We start from the raw sequence: 20,627 nt of genomic DNA on the forward strand, positions 1-20,627 counted from the left end.
ACAGTCGCAATAGTGTGGTGTCTCTCTAAGACTAAGTTTTTTTTTGTTTGTTTTTTTTTGGTTTTGTCTGTCCCATTTGGTTCTTTAGCCGTCAGAATTGTTGTCTGAAGACCAACAAGGATACCAAATGGATTTATTTTGCCAAATGGATCATCATGGCATTGCCGTATTGGTCCATTTGATCAAACTTTGTTGTTATTATTTATTTTATTTTCAGTTGTTACAGATGGGACAGACATGACTGGGGGATAGGAAAGGGAGAAAGAAAGAGAGGAAGGAAAAGAAAAACAGAAGGGAAAAGAGACAGTGAGAAAGGGCACTTACAAAGACAAAGAGAAAAAAAAAATCTCCTGGATCACCTGTTGAGAGAAAAAGAAGAGAAGACAAGCAAAAAAAAACCCAAACAAAAATAAAGCAACATACTAAACACAACACCATCACGTTAATCTAGCTAAGTGTGAACAGCAGTAAATACTAAATATTGAATGTTGTTGTGCAGCACGCAGGACAGACAGCGCACAATGTGCTTTGAAGTAGCAGCTAAGAAAGGTGTAGTTTATGTCTACGAACAGTGAACACCCGTGTGCACACCTGTGTGGATCAACGCGCTTGTATACAAAAGGTTTCCCCATGTAACGGTCTGCTAGAGGGTGTGGAGGGCCATAGCCCCGTCCCCCAGGGCATGAAGCAGGCATGGAGGAGATCCAAGCTCCAGACATCCAGAGGCCCCAGAGTGCGAGAGCCCAAGGAGGACCACCGGAGGGGCATCCGTGCCACCTTCCTGGGAAGGGCTGAGGAGATCCCCAGACGAGGGGGTCACCCAGTAGCCACGGAGCAGAAGCCAGAGGGGGCTGCACTGGCGTGCCCGCCGGCTCTGCCGGCAGCCAGCTGTGCCAGAGTGAACCGAGTTGCAGGCCCCGAGGCCGGAGGCCCAAGGGCCTCCTTTGCCCCGACCGAGCGACAGGCACCAGGCCCCGCCAAGTAGCCACCGGGAGTGAGCTGGTGCATACCTGCATACCTCTCTAAGACTAAGTTAACGTTTAGTGATGTCACCAGTACGCGCCAGTGGCCTCAGCAGAGTGTGGGAGAAACGTGCTCGCACACATGGACTGACATGGACCTCATATCTTTACCTCCCTCACTCAAAGTAACATTACAGGTTGTATGAACACTGCTGCCTTCATGTAAGACGGCAGCCTAGTAAGGCGGTGATGACTGTGTTTATTAAAGGACAAGACCTGTGCCAGTGTGGCCGTGAGTTTGTGACTGTCCTGCTGTTTCTGCCTCCTCATCTCAACCACTGAAAACAACCCACATTACAAAGTGTTGCAATTGTTATTTGATCTTCACAGATGTCTTTGAAGTTCTTGTCTATTTTAGGAATATGATTGACCACGTCATTTAAGAATGAACTGCAGTCCTCCGTAGAGAATCTCGAGCTGTACCGATGGCTGTAGAACTGAAAGATTGCTGCCTGTCATTGTGAGTGGGGTCAGCTTTATTACAATAAATATTTCATTGCCTGATAGTTTCTGAATGAAATAGTGAATTGGCGTATTTTATATTTTAGAAACTCCCACGTCTTCACTGGTGTTAATGATCTCTCGTATTAGTGGCTGAATTTTTTGACAGTAAATTTTACTTTTAAGAAAGCTGGAGTTTGAATTTCCAGTATTTGCTCAGGATATTTGGGAGGATATCTGCCATAGAATTCATTCTGGACCTGTCATGGTCCTGAGTCTGAGGACTCAGTGTTTTGTGTTTCATTATATTATTCTTTGTTCTCGTTTATTCTGTTTTGTCTTTTGTTTAGGTTTGCTATGTGTTAGTGTTTTTGTTTCATGCCTGCCTGTGTTCCCTCTGTCTGTCCATGGTGTCACTGTTTCTGCTCATGAGTCTGCCTGTCAAGTTCAGTGTCCTGTCGGGTTCTCTGTGTCTGTTTGTTTCCTGTTTTATTCTGAAAGTTCATGTCTCATGTCAGTGTGTTCAGTTTTACCTCTCCCCTGTCTCGTTAGCTTCATTTCTCCCAGCTGTGTCTCCCTCCTGTCTCCCATTCCCTGATTACTCCCCTGTGTATTTAAGCCCTGTGTTTTCCTGTGCTCTCTGTCGCGTCGTCTGTGTTACTCCGTGTCAGTCTTCACTACTCTGTGTAACCCGGTGTTCATTCTGCGTCTCTCTGCCATCCTTCTGTGCATTTTGCCCCGCCTCCCGTGAGTGTTTGGTTTCTGGTTAGTTCTTTAGTTTTCCCCAGTTTAGGTTTGTTAACTCCCCGCTCTGCTCTTCCTGTTTTTGTCACTTTGTCACTTCTGTAAATAAACACTCACTCGCACCCCAGCCAGTGCCTGCATTTTGGATCCTTTTCTCAATACACCGCACGACTGCTCCTCAGCCGTGACAGGACCAGCCTGAGATCCCCCCCTCTCATTATATTGTTGTTTGAATGCGAGGTCTTCAGTCTAAATGGAACTCAATTAGTTCAAGTAGTTTCTGATTCTCTCTTTTATCATTAGATCTGTATCTGTTAAATTATGATACATTTTGACTGTCAGTGGTTAAAATTTAGGATCAGCCAGTAACCATGTTCGTCTGCCATATGGAATATAATCTGGCCATGGAAGTTGTTCAGGAGGATGGCGACCCCCGCTGACCTTGAAGTACCACGACTAAACTAGACTTCATCTCCTATTGTTCAGACTAGTGGTTCTCAAAGTGTGTGATGGGGTGCAGAGTTCTGACAGGTGGGGTTACCTGGCAGAGAAGTCATGCGGAACTAATGTTTAACATTGTTTGGAATCACTTTTACGGCAGAACAAAGAAATTTGCAGCAGTTATGTTAATAATATGCGCATCCGCTGCATCCGCTGAAAAGCTGCGGCCGCGTGTGTAAGTCGACAGCTGCAATAAAGAAGTGTACTGAAAAGTGCGAACATGTGGTCGGGTCTGTCGTGCATCGTTTATAGTGGTGCCAAAACCCAGGACTGGGGCACGACAGACCGCACACCAGCTGCGGCTTTTCTGTCATTGTTTCGTTTAGATGGGGCGTGAAAATATTTCCTCCTGCCACGTGGGGAATGATGTAAAAATTGTAGTATCGGCATCTTTAGAGAGCATTTCTTGAATAAAGATGATGCTTACGTTCATCTTTTTACAGAACAGAAAGAAACCTTTCATTTTCGTTACATCCCTTAAATTAACAGAAAGAAAAGAGATGTGATGTTTTTAAGTTGAGCCATAAGGAATGAACCGATCACTTTTACAGTAATAAGTGCGTTAGTTAAACACGTGAAGTTTGCTTAACAACTAAATCCTGATCTAATTAAGATTTAGATACTCAACTCACTAGCTTGGAAAATTTAATCAATTCAGATCCGACTAAACTCGGCTGCTATCCAACCCAAGTACTGAGGTTAGTTAACATCTGAAAAATCTTGTTTGATGGAACGCCAGAGTTCGCCTTCCGGTAAACTGCATGATGATCTGTCAGGGATGATTAACGATGCGGGACCCAGATGATGTACAGAGTGAAGCCCATTTTCTCCTTCCAGTGTGGGAGGGCTTTCTCCAGAATTGTCGGAGGTGTTTCCTTCTTTTATCCAGTTCTGTCTTAACTTCCATTTCATTTTATATCGTTCTTGTTCTGCCACTTTCATTTCCAATTGTATGGCTTTTCTTTTGAGCTGTGTGTTTTTTGCTCTGAGCTCTTTCACTTCTAATTTTTGTTTTTGTTGTCTTTCCATTCTCTAATTTTGGCTGAGTTGAATACTGCTGCTTTGGCAATGCTGGCTATTGTCCCAAGTCCTCCATAATAGTTTCCTTGTGAGTTAGGTTGAAGTTAGAACTCGTCAGGATCTTGTTTTAAGGAGCTGTTTACAAGACGTCCGATCCCTCCGCAATCTCGCCAAGGACATTTTGCGGAATAAGAGGATAATCACGTCTGTGTAATAAACTCGATTCTTATCAACTTTAAATCAACGTTCCTGTCGATTTTAGCAGAACAGCTGTGGAAGACCACGAGTCTGATTCTCCATAAAGAAAAAAGAACTACTTTCTTACAATGAGGCAGTGAAATATTCATTTATTTTAATAGTCTCATAATAAAAATAGTCCCAGAGTGTTATTTAAAACAATTTCCTCCACGTACATTGATGGCCTCTGAATGTAAAGTCATGTTAATGTCATGTTAAGCATTTTGTTAATAAGGCGATGGGTTGATATCCTCCTTAGGTCCCTCCCCTTATGAAGATGGTCCTTGAGTCATTTCCTCATTCTCCAATTACACTTAATGACTTAGTTGGTATAATGTTTAAGATGAAACCTTCATCACCCTCGTTAAAGTTGTACCTTCCTCTGTCCTGTGTGGATCTCACTGAGCCAGGGTTTAACTATGCTAAGGCTTAATTCCCTTACTTAACACTTTAACCCCTAACACGCTGCTAGCCAAAGGTTTTGGCAACAAAATTACTATAACTTTTGAACAGTTTGTGAAAGCAGCGACTGCGCTTTTTAGCGATAATAGAGTCATTACCGTAATCCCAAGCACGTGTCACAGTAGCCCTGGAAAGGCTGGTTCACCAAAAATAGCCTCTGTGCCAAGACTGAGGCCATGATTACAGCTCCTCAGTCTTCTCCTTAGTGATTGCTTCGGTTTGCTCGTCTGCAGAAACCAGTGTTTGTGACCGCAGTCTGCAGACCTTTGGTTTTAAACCGTTTTATCACATTAAAAAGCCCAGAATAAAAGATGCAGACACACTTTTTATGTTTTTGATCTCTTTACTTCCTCAGGTGAAGTCTTGGTTTCTGATGGTAGGTGGTTCCTCTAAATGGGAATCTTGATACCTTCACCTTCAGCACAGAAACCTGCAGAGAGAAACAGACAGTCACATCACCTGATTCACCTCAGACTGATTTCTCAGATTCTGGTGCAAACAGTTAAAGTGAAGCACTTTTCTCAGGGTTGTAGATGAAGTCCGGGTCTCCGGAGAAGCCCAAGCATGTTGCCTGCTGCTTGAAATGTTCCAGCTCCGGCTCCTTCAGGGTTGACTCTTTGCCTGCAAACAAAAACACTCAAATGGATGGACATTTTGGATTTTAAATGAGACATTTAATTTCTGTGGCTGATTTTCGTCCTACCCAGAAGATAAAGAGAATGAGCAACGATCTCATCGCTGGCCTCTATATCGATCTTCAGTAATTTAAGCAGATGTTTGGTGTTTCTAGCCGTGCTGTTTATCACGAAGACGAGGCAGCCGTCACAACTCGGCAGCAAGTAGAACGAAGACGTGGAGTTGGCCACTGGGAACAGAAACATTTCATGTAATAACAACATGATCTTCATCTGAAACAGGAAGTCCATCTTCACCTCGAGGACTGAAAACCTCACGTAGGAAAACGCCAGAGATCAATTTACAAAAGAGACAAATACACAATCTAATATTAAAAGAGACAATTAAATCAGACACAAAGAGTTTTTAACTGAAAATTACTTAGAAGATATGCAGGAAAATGACATAAAAACCTGGGGATAAATGTAAAATCATCTAAAAAAGCAGCTAAAAATCCATTAGAATGACCTTAAATAGAAGAAAAAAAGAACAGAAAAATATCAAGCTGTTTGAATAAACTGATTTCAGAGAAAATATGAGTAATGGAAGAAACAATATTACTGGAAACAAATTAAATAGTTAATCTAAAATGAGACAGAACAGGAAAAAGAATCATCAAAACTTTGCAGCTTTTATGTTGGAACTTCTCTGTAGTGTGTCAGATCCGATGGGGATGCGTACTTTCCACCGTGGCAGTGTTTCCTTCAAAGGTTACGTTCGTCGTTGAAGCCATGCAGGTTCCATTACTGAGAACATCAGAGAGAAAGAATAAACTCACACCCACTTCAGAAACTCTCATGCCCTCAGTTACTGTCTGTTGCCTGCTGTTGTCCCCTGCTACCCCCTGTTCTGTTGTTACCTTCTGCTTCCCTCTGTCTCCCCAGTTGCCCTCTACTGTCCCCTGCTACCCCGTTACTGTTTGTTGACCTCTGCAGTCTCCTGTCACCCTTTGCTGCCCTCTGCTGTCCCCTACTGCCCCCTGCTCCCCTCTGTTGTCTCTTGTTAACCCCTGCTGCCCCCTGTTGTGTTAATACCTTCTGCTACCCTCTGTCTCCCCAGTTGCCCTCTGCTGTCCCCTGCTACCACCTGCTACCCTCTGGTGCAGGATGGATGGGCTTAATGGTAACAGATGAGCTCACATCCTGTTTTCCTGCGACATGACGACCTCCCCAGAGTGCACTGGTGAGGCACTGATCTTCACCCAGGAGCTGTCGGTCAGGTTCAGGAAAGCTTTGTAGACATCGTGACTGGTGTAGCCCAGCAGGAAGTTCACCCTGCCATACATCTGCACAGACAAGGAAGTGGCCTAGTCAGCTGACAAGCTGCCTGCTACATGAGTTTTATTAAATAAACCAAAAACATGACAGCGCTTCGTATCCTGTTCTTCCTGACCTAAAAGGGAAGCAGTCACACCTGAAGAAAACAGATCCCTGTTTGAATCTCACTGACCAGTCAATAAGTCACTAATCACGATCAACAATAATAATAATCAATCGACAGTCACTATTTCTGATAAGAACTACAGGGAGTGCAGAATTATTAGGCAAGTTGTATTTTTGAGGAATAATGTTATTATTGAACAACAACCATGTTCTCAATGAACCCAAAAAACTCATTAATATCAAAGCTGAATGTTTTTGGAAGTAGTTTTTAGTTTGTGTTTAGTTTTAGCTATTTTAGGGGGATATCTGTGTGTGCAGGTGACTATTACTGTGCATAATTATTTGGCAACTCAACAAAAAACAAATATATACCCATTTCAATTATTTATTTTTACCAGTGAAACCAATATAACATCTCCACATTCACAAATATACATTTCTGACATTCAAAAACAAAACCAAAACAAATCAGCGACCAATATAGCCACCTTTCTTTGCAAGGACACTCAAAAGCCTGCCATCCATGGATTCTGTCAGTGTTTTGATCTGTTCACCATCAACATTGCGTGCAGCAGCAACCACTGCCTCCCAGACACTGTTCAGAGAGGTGTACTGTTTTCCCTCCTTGTAAATCTCACATTTGATGATGGACCACAGGTTCTCAATGGGGTTCAGATCAGGTGAACAAGGAGGCCATGTCATTAGTTTTTATTCTTTTATACCCTTTCTTGCCAGCCACGCTGTGGAGTACTTGGACGTGTGTGATGGAGCATTGTCCTGCATGAAAATCATGTTTTTCTTGAAGGATGCAGACTTCTTCCTGTACCACTGCTTGAAGAAGGTGTCTTCCAGAAACTGGCAGTAGGACTGGGAGTTGAGCTTGACTCCATCCTCAACCCGAAAAGGCCCCACAAGCTCATCTTTGATGATACCAGCCCAAACCAGTACTCCACCTCCACCTTGCTGGCGTCTGAGTCGGACTGGAGCTCTCTGCCCTTTACCAATCCAGCCACGGGCCCATCCATCTGGCCCATCAAGACTCACTCTCATTTCATCAGTCCATAAAACCTTAGAAAAATCAGTCTTGAGATATTTCTTGGCCCAGTCTTGACGTTTCAGCTTGTGTGTCTTGTTCAGTGGTGGTCGTCTTTCAGCCTTTCTTACCTTGGCCATGTCTCTGAGTATTGCACACCTTGTGCTTTTGGGCACTCCAGTGATGTTGCAGCTCTGAAATATGGCCAAACTGGTGGCAAGTGGCATCTTGGCAGCTGCACTCTTGACTTTTCTCAGTTCATGGGCAGTTATTTTGCGCCTTGGTTTTTCCACACGCTTCTTGCGACCCTGTTGACTATTTTGAATGAAACGCTTGATTGTTCGATGATCACGCTTCAGAAGCTTTGCAATTTTAAGACTGCTGCATCCCTCTGCAAGATATCTCACTATTTTTGACTTTTCTGAGCCTGTCAAGTCCTTCTTTTGACCCATTTTGCCAAAGGAAAGGAAGTTGCCTAATAATTATGCACACCTGATGCAGTCTGCTGACCACAGAGTGGTCAGCAGACTGCAAACACAATCTCCGAGAGCCCTTCTCATAATATCAGGGGACTTCAATCATGCCTCACTGGACTCCACACTGCCCACCTTCACCCAGTATGTGACCTGCCCAACCAGAGACAATAAAACACTGGACTTACTGTATGCCAATGCAGAAGAGGCATACAGTTCATCACCTCTCCCTCCACTGGGCAGATCTGATCATAACCTGGTGCACCTTGTCCCTGTGTATGAGCCCTTAGTGCGCAGGGAGCCACCAGCCACCCGCACAGTGCAGAGATGGTCGGAGGAGAGCGAGGAGGCTCTTAAGGATTGTTTTGAGTCGACTGTGTGGGAGGTGATCTGTGATGACCACGGAGAGGACATCGACAGCCTTACTACATGCATTACTGACTATATTAATTTCTGTGTGGATAACACCGTACCTACCAGGACTGTACGGTGTTTCTCCAACAACAAACCTTGGATTACCCCAGAAATTAAAGCTGTCCTCAAGCAGAAGAGGAGGGCCTTCAAATCCAAAGACAAAGAGGAGTTGAAAAGGGTGCAGAGAGAGCTGAGGGGACTGATAAGGAATGGGAAGGACAGCTACAGGCAAAAGATGGAGAACCAGCTTCAGCAAAATAACGTTGGTGAAGTCTGGAGAGGCCTCAGAACCATCTCAGGCCACAAACATCAGAACTCTCTGCCTGGGAGGGATGTGAGGTGGGCAAATGAACTGAATCATTTCTTCAACAGATTTGATTCAGCCATGAGGCAGTCTCCAACATCGGCTGCAGACTCACCCACCCCCACTGCTGCTGTTCCACCTCTGACACCTCAGACACTTCACACCTCCTCTATTCACCCTGCTCACCCCTCCCAACCCCCAACAACAGCATCCAATACACACTCAACACAAGGCTCCAGCCTGTCTCTCTCAACCACCCAGGTTAGGAGGGAACTGAGGAGGATTAACGCCAAGAAGGCAGCAGGTCCAGATGGCATCAGCTCGAGGGTCATCAGGTCCTGCGCGGACCAACTGTGTGGGGTGATGGAGCACCTCTTCAACCTGAGCCTGAGGCTGGGACGAGTCCCACAGCTCTGGAAAACCTCCTGTGTTGTACCAGTGCCAAAGACTTCACGCCCCAAGGACCTCAACAGCTACAGGCCGGTGGCTCTGACATCCCACCTGATGAAGACCCTGGAGCGGTTGGTCCTGGCTCAGCTTCGGCACCTGGTGAGCTCATCACTGGACCCACTTCAGTTTGCCTACCAGCCTGGCATTGGAGCGGATGATGCCGTAATTCACCTCCTACATCGTTCCCTCGCTCACCTGGAGACCGCTGGGAGCACTGTGAGAATCATGTTCTTTGATTTCTCCAGTGCCTTCAACACTATTCTTCCCTCGGTTCTGAAGGACAAGCTGGAGAACTCTGGAGTGGACCATCACCTCACTACCTGGATTTTGGAGTACCTCACCGACCGACCACAGTATGTGAGGACTCAGGGCTGTGTGTCGGACAGGGTCGTCTGCAGTACGGGGGCCCCACAGGGAACGGTTCTGGCTCCGTTCCTCTTCACCATCTACACTGCAGACTTCTCCCACAACTCCACCCAGTGCTTCCTGCAGAAGTTCTCTGATGACTCTGCAATAGTCGGCCTCATCACTGATGGGGACGACAAGGAGTACAGAGGACTGACTCAAGACTTTGTGGACTGGTGCCAGCTGAACTACCTCCAGATCAATGCCAGTAAAACCAAGGAGCTGGTGGTAGACTTCCGCAGGCACAAACATCCTCCACTGCAACCACTGAACATCCAAGGTATGGACATTGAGGCTGTGGACAGCTACAGGTACCTTGGTGTTCATCTGAACAGCAAACTGGACTGGACTCATAATTCAGACGCCCTCTACAGGAAAGGGCAGAGCAGGCTGTACCTGCTGCGGAGACTCAGGTCGTTTGGAGTAGAGGGCCCACTCCTGAAGACCTTCTATGACTCTGTGGTGGCCTCAGCCATCTTTTATGGTGTGGTCTGCTGGGGCGGCAGCATCTCTGCTGGGGACAGGAAGAGACTGAACAGGCTGATCCGAAGGGCCAGCTCTGTTCTGGGATGCCCTCTGGACCCAGTGGAGGTGGTGAGTGAAAGGAGAATGGTGGCTAAGCTGTCATCCCTGTTGGACAACATCTCTCACCCCATGCATGAGACTGTGACAGCACTGAGCAGCTCCTTCAGTGGCTGCAGCACCCACGGTGTGGGACGGAGAGATTTCGCAGGTCTTTCCTCCCCACTGCTGTCAGACTCCACAATAAAGACTTTAACTGATCAAACACACACATCCAGACATGTGCAATAACACTAATGTGCAATAATCTTTTCTGGCATCGTTGTATTTTTACTCAATTGTATATAGCATTTGTATTCTATTTTTATCTCATTGTATATTTTATTCTATTTTATTCTACTGTATATAGTATTTTATTTTATTCTATTCTGTACAGTTGTGTACTGTATTTATTCTTATTTTATTTTATTTTATTCTAATTTTTGCTTCATAACTTTTGCACTGTCCACTTCCTGCTGTGACAAAACAAATTTCCCACGTGTGGGACTAATAAAGGTTATCTTATCTTATCTTATCTTATCTTATCTTATCTTATAGGGTGTTGATGTCATTAGACCACACCCCTTCTCATTACAGAGATGCACATCACCTAATATGCTTAATTGGTAGTAGGCTTTCGAGCCTATACAGCTTGGAGTAAGACAACATGCATGAAGAGGATGATGTGGACAAAATACTCATTTGCCTAATAATTCTGCACTCCCTGTACATAAGGCACAGGAGAGGGCACTGTCTGGATTCAGTGTTTTGCACAGGGGTGCAGCGGTTAGCACTGTGTCCTCACAGCAAGGAGATCTGGAATTTGAATCCCCCATCTGGCTGGGTTCTTCCTGTTTGCATGTTTTCTCCGTCCACACACTTCTCTGTGTTAGCCCTGCCACAGGCTGGACACCTGTCCAGGTGTGCCTGCTTTGCTCCCTGTCATAGTGGAGATAGACTTCAGCCTCCCTGCGACCCTGACTTATAATGGAAGTGGAAGAGAATGGATGGGTGGATTTTATGTAATTTTACTTTTAGCCTTTTCATACTAGTCACATTTTTGGGGCTTTTAAGGCTCGACTTCTGTTGAATTTAAATGTGCTTCAGTCACTCAGGATGATCAAACATGAAATTAACAATGCTGAACTTGTGCTCCATTTTCTGTTCTCCATCAAAAAAGCAGCGATGACAATAGATTTGAAATGACTGTGGGAGGTTATCTACTTACCCACTGTTACTTTAAAAGAATTAATGTGAGCCCTCTGCTGTCATGTTTACACATTAATAAGCAGAGTGAGCTTTCACAGACAGGTGAGCACGAGGTGTTACAATCATGACGGTCCTGTCCCAGGCTTAGAGATGAGTCAGTCACTCCCCAGCAACATTGTTAGTGAAAACCAAATATTCTCCAACTGCTTCATTCAGCTACTTCAAAGTGCAAATAAAAGTGTGTAGTCTACAGTTTTAGGCAGTTTAATAACCAAAGTATTTTATCCATCCTGTAGTGAAAACTAAGGTGCAGTTATTTAATGATGAAGCTGTAAATCAGTCTGAACCTCGACAGCAAACAATGACTTCAGCACCAGGTTCACCTGTTAACTCTACAGCCCACCCCCACAGACCTAGGCAGCAATCAGAGGAGTCTTACCACAGAGGGGTCTTCCATAGACAGCGGCGTCACCAGCGGCTTGCATTCCTCAGGTGTCAAAGCCGAGCTGCTGAGAACCAGCGCTGCAAACAGGAAATGGAAGCGACAGCTGAGCCACAGATTCATAATGCTGATGGTCTGCAGAGGAGATGTCACCAAGACTGAACCACTCGGCTTTTATACGAGCTGCAGGAGAGACAAACCTCCAGGTTTACACTGTTTGGACACAAAGGTTTTTCTGCGCACAGTTCAGATGTTTCTGGGCTTCCTGTGATTTCATAACGTCTGTGTTTGAGTATCGATCTCTCTCAGGTTTGTTTAAGCAGTCATCAAGGACACTCAGACTGGTACTCTGGATACCACTAAACACAGCCTGAACTCGGCCACCACTGCTGCCATCATCAGTCACAAAGACTACAGCAGAGACAGTGATGATGATGAAGAGGAAGGACTGCATCACATTTACCGAATTTTGTAAAACTGCTCCAGATGACTTATGGTCCGGGTTTTACCTAATGCATGAAGGTGCAATGAACAGCTTTAGATCCCATTAAATGCTCTCTGTCCATGAAGCCAGGTAACACACACCAATTAGTTAAACTGCAGGAATGTCTTAAAGACATAAAGACCTGGATGGCCGCTAACTTTCTGCTTCTTAATTCAGATCAAACTGAGGTTATTGTACTCGGCCCTGAAAATCTTAGAAATATGGTATCTGAGCAGATTCTTACTCTGGATGGCATTACCTTGGCCTCCAGTAACACTGTGAGGAACCTTGGAGTCATTTTTGACCAGGATAAAACAGGGTCCTTTCCATGATGCACTGGGTGTTTCTTCTTCACTCACTATGTGTTAATAGACCTCTCTGCACTGAATCACACTTGTTCATAATCTCTGTCTCTCTTCCACAGCATTATCAGCTCTTCCTTCTCTCACCCCAACCGGTTGCAGCAGATGGCCCCGCCCCTCCCGGAGCCTGGTTCTGCCGGAGGTTTCTTCCTGTTAAAAGGGAGTTTTTCCTTCCCACTGTCGCCAAAGTGCTTGCTCATAGGGGGTCATGTCTGTGTGCAGTAGGCAGGAATGGTGGAGCCAAAGTGCAGACTTTAAACAGCTCAATTACTAAACACTAGTGATGGGTCCAGCAACACTGATGCACCGGCGCATGTAAATAATAAATAAATAAATAAATTTTTATTTATATAGCACCTTTCTAGACAGAATCACAAAGTGCTGCACATAAGATTAAAAGTCATAAAAAGATTTAAAAAGAGAAAATAAAACAGGCAAATAATTAACCAAAAGCAATTTTAAAAAGGTAAGTTTTGAGTTGTTTTTTAAAAACAGCTACTGAGTCCACAGTTCTTAATGCTTGGGGGAGAGAGTTCCACAGTCTCGGGGCCACATTGGCAAAAGCTCTGTCACCCTTAGTCTGCACTGTATCAAGCTCACAGAGCGAAACCTGTATCAGTGCGTGTGTCGCTTTAAGAAAAAGTCACGTGATGTATCGATCATTGCCAACGCGCCAAACTGTGTTTAAAAGCATCCGCATCTGCCAAGGGAATGAGTCGCTACCAAAAAAACAAAACAAAATTACTCTTGCAAAGATAAAAATACACATCTCTCCATAACAAAATGGAGCCCGAAAGAAAAAGAAAGGTTTCTGCTGTGTGGGATCATTTTGATCTTTTAACTGCAAATAATGTAACTGTTTGTCTGCCTTTGTTTCAGTGTAATCTGTCAGAATAGGAAAAACAGCAATGTGACTTGCAGTGTAAATTATTAATTTTATTTTATGCAGGTTAAATGTCGCATCTGTTCCGGCGTTGTGCCAAAAAAGTGTTCGCCTGCCAAAACTGATTTCCAATGTTTCCGTGTGTAATATGTGTAATATCTTTATGTATGTTGGTAAAGTTATAATGTAGGTACAATTGATATATTTGTTGCGCTGTCTGCTGTCCTCTTGGCCAGATTACTCTTAAAAAATAAATTTCTAATGTCAACAAGATTGTTTGTGAACTGGATGAATAAAGCATATATAAAAGTCACTGCCAAAAACTGATTGCAGCTTCTACCTTGTTACAGGAATGTTGCTGGTGGATCAAAGTGACTTGATATCATTAATGAGGGAAACATTTGACATGTTTCACGTATTATAGACCAACAAGTTATTCATAGCAGGTTAAATACGAGCAATCAGTTTAGGGCAAAAACCGGAAATCAGTTTTTGGCAGACGATCATTTTTTGGCACAATATCGGTCATTCTCACACATGTACTGTATCATATAAAATATATAAACTAAATATCTTTGAAACGTATAGAATCTAATCTTGTGTTTGTTTTTTAGATAGCACTTTATCAAACTGTTGTCTGCTACAGAGTTACAAGTATTATACTAATAATATAGCATCCACCATCTCCTGCTTGCATATTTCTGAAAACATCTTAGTGGTGTGGCAGCCACTCAGCCTCTCTTTGCTGCCTCATGTCCTCTCTGATGAGGTCTAGCAGCTCATCATCCCTGTCTCTTTTCCTCTTTCTCCCTGTCGTAGGTGGCTGAGCCGCTTCGTCATCGCTGTCGTTTTGGTCACCCACTGCTGCGCTTGGCCCTGCAGTGTCCTCAGGGAGAGAGGAAATTAGGACAGGAGGCTCAATGGAAGGCATCTGTCCTATCACCTCATCCATGAGGGCAAACCAGGGCCAAGTAGCAGCAGTGGGCTTCCCACTGACCCCCTCTCCTGAGCCTGGATACTTGCAATCCTAAAGGCAGAGGAAATCAAAAATGACAGCAGGCAAATAAAAACACCACAACAACTCTTAGTAATTGCACATTTATTAACTTGTGTTCTTGAGAATTATCTTCTTAATAACACACATACGTACTTTGTATTCTTTAAAGTTATCTCATGTCTTCTGGCCTGCAAGGGGGTGACTTTCCCCTGCAGGCCCATCTTCTCCAGAATTGTCCTGATCACACACAACAAATAAGAGAAGAAAGGAAACCATGGCAACTATGTTAATCCCTAAGCCCAAAGGTTTTCACAGCAGAACACCAGAGGAACACCGTCTGGACATCACAGGTTCTGTACAGCAGTGGTCCGTGAGTCGTTTGGTACCGGGTCACAGAGTTAAGGCTCCGGTGTGAAATTGATGGTTTTCAGGGTTTTATCATTAACTCGGTTTCCCTGAGTTTTTCCCTTGTTGTAGTTGTGTGTCTTATTTTGAAAGAAATATTTACACGTTACCATAGCGAGCAGAGAGCATTAAGTGGCAGAGAGGAGGATGTTACTGTCAATATTGGCGCATTTTCAGGAGGACGCTGCTAATAAAGTTACAGTTACACAGTACATTCACGTTTATTATTATATTTACAAAATACCACAGTTTTTGTCTTGGTCGGATCATTTTATGTGGTTGTATTTATCCGCGATACCTTAAAGGCTCCGTGTCTGACACGAACCGGTCTGTGGCTCAAAAAGGTCGGGGACCGCTGCTGTACAGCATGAGGGCTAATAGGACCGCACTCATATGAATATGATGTGTAAATTGATTTATTCTTGTACATCCACGCCACAGTGGCCCAATTCTTCACCCCAGTGAAGAGGCGATCGTTTTCTCCTCATTTTAATAAATTAAGCCGTTTGGTCTTTGTTCCCCACAACATATTACCAATTCGAAAAAATCTAAATTAGCTGTATGTAAGCGGCAATACATGAAAAATCGTGGGACCCCCGATACAAGCTGGTTTACGGTTATTTAAATTAACCCCCCCCCCCAAAAACATGTCTATGCAGATGCCCAAAGCTTAACACAACCGCTATAACAATTTAACTTTTGTACAACCACATTTTCATATACTTACATTTGAAGGCGTTTTCCTCTCCTGCTTCGACCACCATCGTTATCAGAAACAAATCTCCTCTATGAACCACAATGAATCCTGGGATATGGTAGGACACGAAGGATAGATCGGACCCATCCTTAAAATTCGGGGCAGAGTAGGACGCATTTGTAGCCACATTTTGGCTACGTTCACACTGCAGGCGAAAGCGCATCAAATCCGACTTTTTTGACCCTATGCGACCCATATCTGATCATGGTATGACAGTGTGAACGGCACAAATCCGATATTTTCAAATCTGATCTGGGTCACTTTCATATGTGGTACTGAATCCGATACATATCCGATGTTTTAGAAAGCGACTGCTGTTTGAACGGTCATGTCGCATTAAATCCGTCTTTTACGTCACTGACACAAGACAGACGCCAATTATCAGCGCAGGAGAAGACATTGCGAACGCTTCCTGGCCATCCAGTGTAGATGTTAGTGAAACTGTTGGGAAGACAACGTGAACATTTTATTTGTACTGTATAATCTGCAGATTCTGATAGATATCTGCAGATTATCCTTTGAAGCACCGCTCCTCTCTAAAACTGCAATAAGGATCATTATTAGGTTATTTACATTATTATGTAAATAACAAAAGAACTTAAAGCAAAAATTGGGAAACGTAAAGTCCGAAGTCTTCATATTAAGGGCCATCAGTCAAACAATACTGTTTGTTCGGATTTGATCAAAAAATCGGAATTGAGCATTAAGACCTGCAGTGTGAACGTAGCCTTTGAGTACTCTTTGAATTCAGACAGCCTTCGTCGTGTCGCCGTGACGTCATTGCCTCCAAATATGGCATTGGCGCATCCTTCCACTGAATTGTGACCTGTTCCTGGACCGTTTCTTTAACAACTGTAATAGATTACAGGAAGTCTCTGGCAGTGTTGCTGAATCTGCCCGAGCAAGATCAGACGTGGATGAGCTGCTGCAACTGAGACCTGCGGTTTGTCTTTTCTGGTTGGCGAGTGGAGAATCACACAGGATGGTCTGCAAAGAGAGCTTCAGGATGCTTCCTCCCACTGTCCACTGCATCGTCCATCCACAGGGTTTGCAGGGCTCACTCATGGCTGCCACACCACTAAGATGTTTTCAGAAATATGCAAGCAGGAGATGGTAGATGCTATATTATTAGTATAATACTTGTAACTCTGTAGCAGACAACAGTTTGATAAAGTGCTATGTAAAAAAACAAACAAACAAAAGATTAGATTCTATACGTTTCAAAGATATTTAGTTTATATATTTTATATGATACAGTACATGTGTGAGAATGACCGATGTTGTGCCAAAAAATGATCGTCTGCCAAAAACTGATTTCCGGTTTTTGCCCTAAACTGATTGCTCATATTTAACCTGCTATGAATAACTTGTTGGTCTATAATACGTGAAACATGTCAAATGTGTCCCTCATTAGTGATATCAAGTCACTTTGAGCCACCAGCAACATTCCTGTAACAAGGTAGAAGCTGCAATCAGTTTTTGGCAGTGACTTTTATATATGCTTTATTCATCCAGTTCACAAACAATCTTGTTGACATTAGAAATTTATTTTTTAAGAGTAATCTGGCCAAGAGGACAGCAGACAGCGCAACAAATATATCAATTGTACCTACATTATAACCAGAGTTATAAAGATACTTGAACAACAGGTAATTATTGTATATATAAAACCCCTTAGTAAACCATGTTCATCGAAGTCTATTTACCAACATACATAAAGATATTACACATATTACACTCGGAAACATTGGAAATCAGTTTTGGCAGGCGAACACTTTTTTGGCACAACGCCGGCAATAATTCAATTATCCATTAAATTAGCTACATAATTCCTAAATGCATGTAGATTAAAGGAAATTATTTTACCTGGTACGAAACATGCGGGCGACGACGATAAGGTTTTTCTAGCTCCTCGAGAATTAAAATTGTCCAAACAACGGAGCGACATTTCTGGGTCCATTTTAAAGTTTTTGGGCTGTGGCGCTAGCGACTGGAAAAACACGCAAGTAAGGGCGGAGTTGAATGCCAGGAGGCTGTCCACAGCCCATCTGTTATGTTGGATACTCATTGTTTGTTCAATAAAGTTTCTATGGAGAAAAAAAGGGGGCTGTCCACAGCCGCTCACTTCCTGACTACCCGTCCGTCTAAGGACACTACCTTGTGACGTAGGTAGGTAGTGTCCTTATGAGCATCCTTCCCCTGAATTCGGACACAGCAACAGTATCGATACAGTTTGGGGAATGTGCTGAAACGCCTCACAAGGCCTCATCTACCCATCACTACTAAACACCAAAATAACTAAACTGAAAAGACAAATAAACTATGCAGGCAGGCTAGCAGACAGAACACACAGTGTACAATGGGGGAGATTACAACACAGACCAAGGAAAACACAGGGCTTAAATACACAGAGGGAGCAATCAGGGAATGAGAGACAGGAGGGAAACACAGCTGGGACAAATCAGACCTAACGAGACAAGGGAAGCAAAACCAGACACACTGCACACAGGACAGGAACTATCAAAATAAAACAGGAAATATAACGCAGCAACACGAACCTGACACTGAGACAGAGACATGAAAAAGACATAACACTGAACAGTTAATTTGCAGTTTGTAGGTTCTTATGAGCAGCATGTATGCTACATGTAAATAATAATGTTAATGTTTTACATTCAATTTATTTGTCATTAAAAAAAAATCAACATTTCATGGTTGTACTCTTTGAGGATGCTGTGTTGTTCTTTGTGATTTTTTTTTCATGTTTAAGTTGTTTTTTTTGCTCTTTTTTAGTTTGTTTTTTGTCTGCTAAAATTGTACGTTTTCAAAACGTATAATCAAAACGCCTGTAATTTCAAATTAGTTTTACATGGCGCCATGGAGCTCCATCTCTCTGGCTCAGGCTGCCACACCCAAATAGTAATCATTTTTATTGTGTGTGGTAAAACAGAATGTTAATGTGATTGGTCAAAAAGTTGGGTGGAAGCATTTAGGTCTGATATGTGGCTCAGATTTCATCTTCTGCACCATTCAGACATCGCCCTATGTGGAGACGTCACTTCTCACATCAACATGGCAACCATCCCAGGGTGGTGTCTGCCCTTTAAAGGGTAGAGAGAGAGTAAGAGAGAGGGGAGAGACAACTTTCCCTAACACCAAGATTTTTGGAGTTGTTTTTTGGAGTGGGTCTCAAGATCCCGTACATTAGCATGATAATGTCTATTGGCAGACCACCCCACCCCAAATTCCTCAGGGAAAAAAAATAAAAATACATTTTGACAAGAGCTAACGGGGGCTACACTACCTTTGGCTGCACCGACTGCAGGGGCCTGGCTAGCTGCGGGTTTTTCGAGGGTGCAAAGCCAAGTCTCCTGGCCTCCAGAGCTGCAAATATGCTACATTATTAATTCAATTCAATTCAATTTAATTTCATTTATATAGCGCCAAATCACAACAACAGTCGCCTCAAGGCGCTTTATATTGTACAGCAGACCCTACAATAATACATACAGAGAAAAACCCAACAATCATATGACCCCCTGTGAGCAAGCACTTTGGCGACAGTGGGAAGGAAAAACTCCCTTTTAACAGGAAGAAACCTCCGGCAGAACCAGGCTCACTGCGACCGGTTGGGGTGAGAGAAGGAAAACAGGATAAAGACATGCTGTGGAAGAGAGACAGAGGTTAATAACAGATATGATTCAAGGCAGAGAGGTCTAATTCTATTCTACAATCTAATCTATTAATCTATTATTACAAGTATCATTACTGCTAAAGGAGGCCAAGGAGTAACTTAGCATCTGACACAATGAGCAGGAAAGTGCAGGAGGGACAGGTGAAGAGGCCATGCTGCTAGCGAGTCAGCTATGAGCTAAGCTAAGCTAGCGAAACAGTAAAGACACAGTGAGTAAATAAAGTGAATAGAATCAGTGAGTTGATCAACAGAAAATGTGCTTTGAATGGTCTAAGGAGCTTGGAAAGAAAAGCGTCTGGACTTCTTTAAGTTGCTTGAAGACGTTTCACCTCTCATCCGAGAAGCTTCTTCAGTTCTAAGGTCAAATGGTGGAGAGTCCCAGATTTAAACCCAGTGGGAGTATCCTCCGCAAAGAGGGACAAAAAGACCCCCTGATGATCCTCTACCTAATCACATGAGCCAAGGTGTGAAAGCGGGTGTGGGTCACAATCAGCCAGGGTTTCCGGTGAAACCGGTTTTTATTGTGAAACCTAGCCCCACCCTATCATGTGACTTCCTGAGGTCAGATGCACTGTACAGCTTGGAGAAAGCTCTCCTGAGTTTCTCTGATACACCGGCTACATAGGAGATGACAGTGTTGTTGCGTCTGTCTTTCTTATCCTCCCTCGCTGGTGTCTGATCTTCTTTTCTGTGCCTCTTTGCTGACTTTATGAACGCCCAGTTAGGATAACCACATGTTTTGAGTGCTTCCTTTACGTGTGTGTGTTCCTTCTTTTTTCCCTCAGGCTTAGAGGGAACATGTTCTGCCCGGTGGTGTAGGGTCCTAATTACTCCAAGTTTGTGTTCCAGAGGGTGATGGGAGTCAAAGAGGAGGTACTGGTCTGTGTGTGTGGGCTTCAGGTAAACTTCAGTGTTGAGGTTGCCGTTCTCTTCAATGTGCACGGCGCAGTCCAGGAAAGGCAAACAGTTATCCTTTGTGTCTTCCCTGGTGAACTTGATGTTTTTATCCACGGCGTTAATGTGCGCAGTGAAGGATTCCACTTCTTGTGTCTTGATTTTGACCCAGGTGTCGTCTACATATCTGTACCAGTGGCTGGGTACTCTCCCTTTAAAAGAGCCAAGAGCCTTTCTTTCCACTTCCTCCATGTAAAGGTTGGCTACAATAGGTGACACGGGGGAGCCCATGGCACAGCCATGTTTTTGTCTGTAGAAACCTTCGTTGTATTTGAAGTATGTAGTGGTGAGGCAGAGGTCTAACAGTGTGCAGATC

The 20,627-nt window shown here is 43.7% G+C and overlaps 1 protein-coding gene across 1 annotated transcript; it reads right to left on the minus strand.

The window, feature by feature from the left end:
• Positions 1-4,750: 4,750 nt before the first annotated feature.
• Positions 4,751-11,962, minus strand: tbtbp (putative TBT binding protein). The gene is made up of 6 exons (XM_003457236.5): positions 11,773-11,962; positions 6,242-6,387; positions 5,784-5,848; positions 5,131-5,292; positions 4,944-5,048; positions 4,751-4,857 (listed from the first exon to the last, which is right to left on the minus strand). Exons 1-6 carry the CDS (start codon positions 11,896-11,898, stop codon positions 4,817-4,819), a joined length of 645 nt encoding a protein of 214 aa, XP_003457284.1. The 5' UTR covers positions 11,899-11,962; the 3' UTR covers positions 4,751-4,816.
• Positions 11,963-20,627: the final 8,665 nt, after the last annotated feature.

Source organism: Oreochromis niloticus, linkage group LG22 (assembly GCF_001858045.2).
Source record: "Oreochromis niloticus isolate F11D_XX linkage group LG22, O_niloticus_UMD_NMBU, whole genome shotgun sequence".
Lineage (NCBI taxonomy): Eukaryota > Metazoa > Chordata > Actinopteri > Cichliformes > Cichlidae > Oreochromis > Oreochromis niloticus.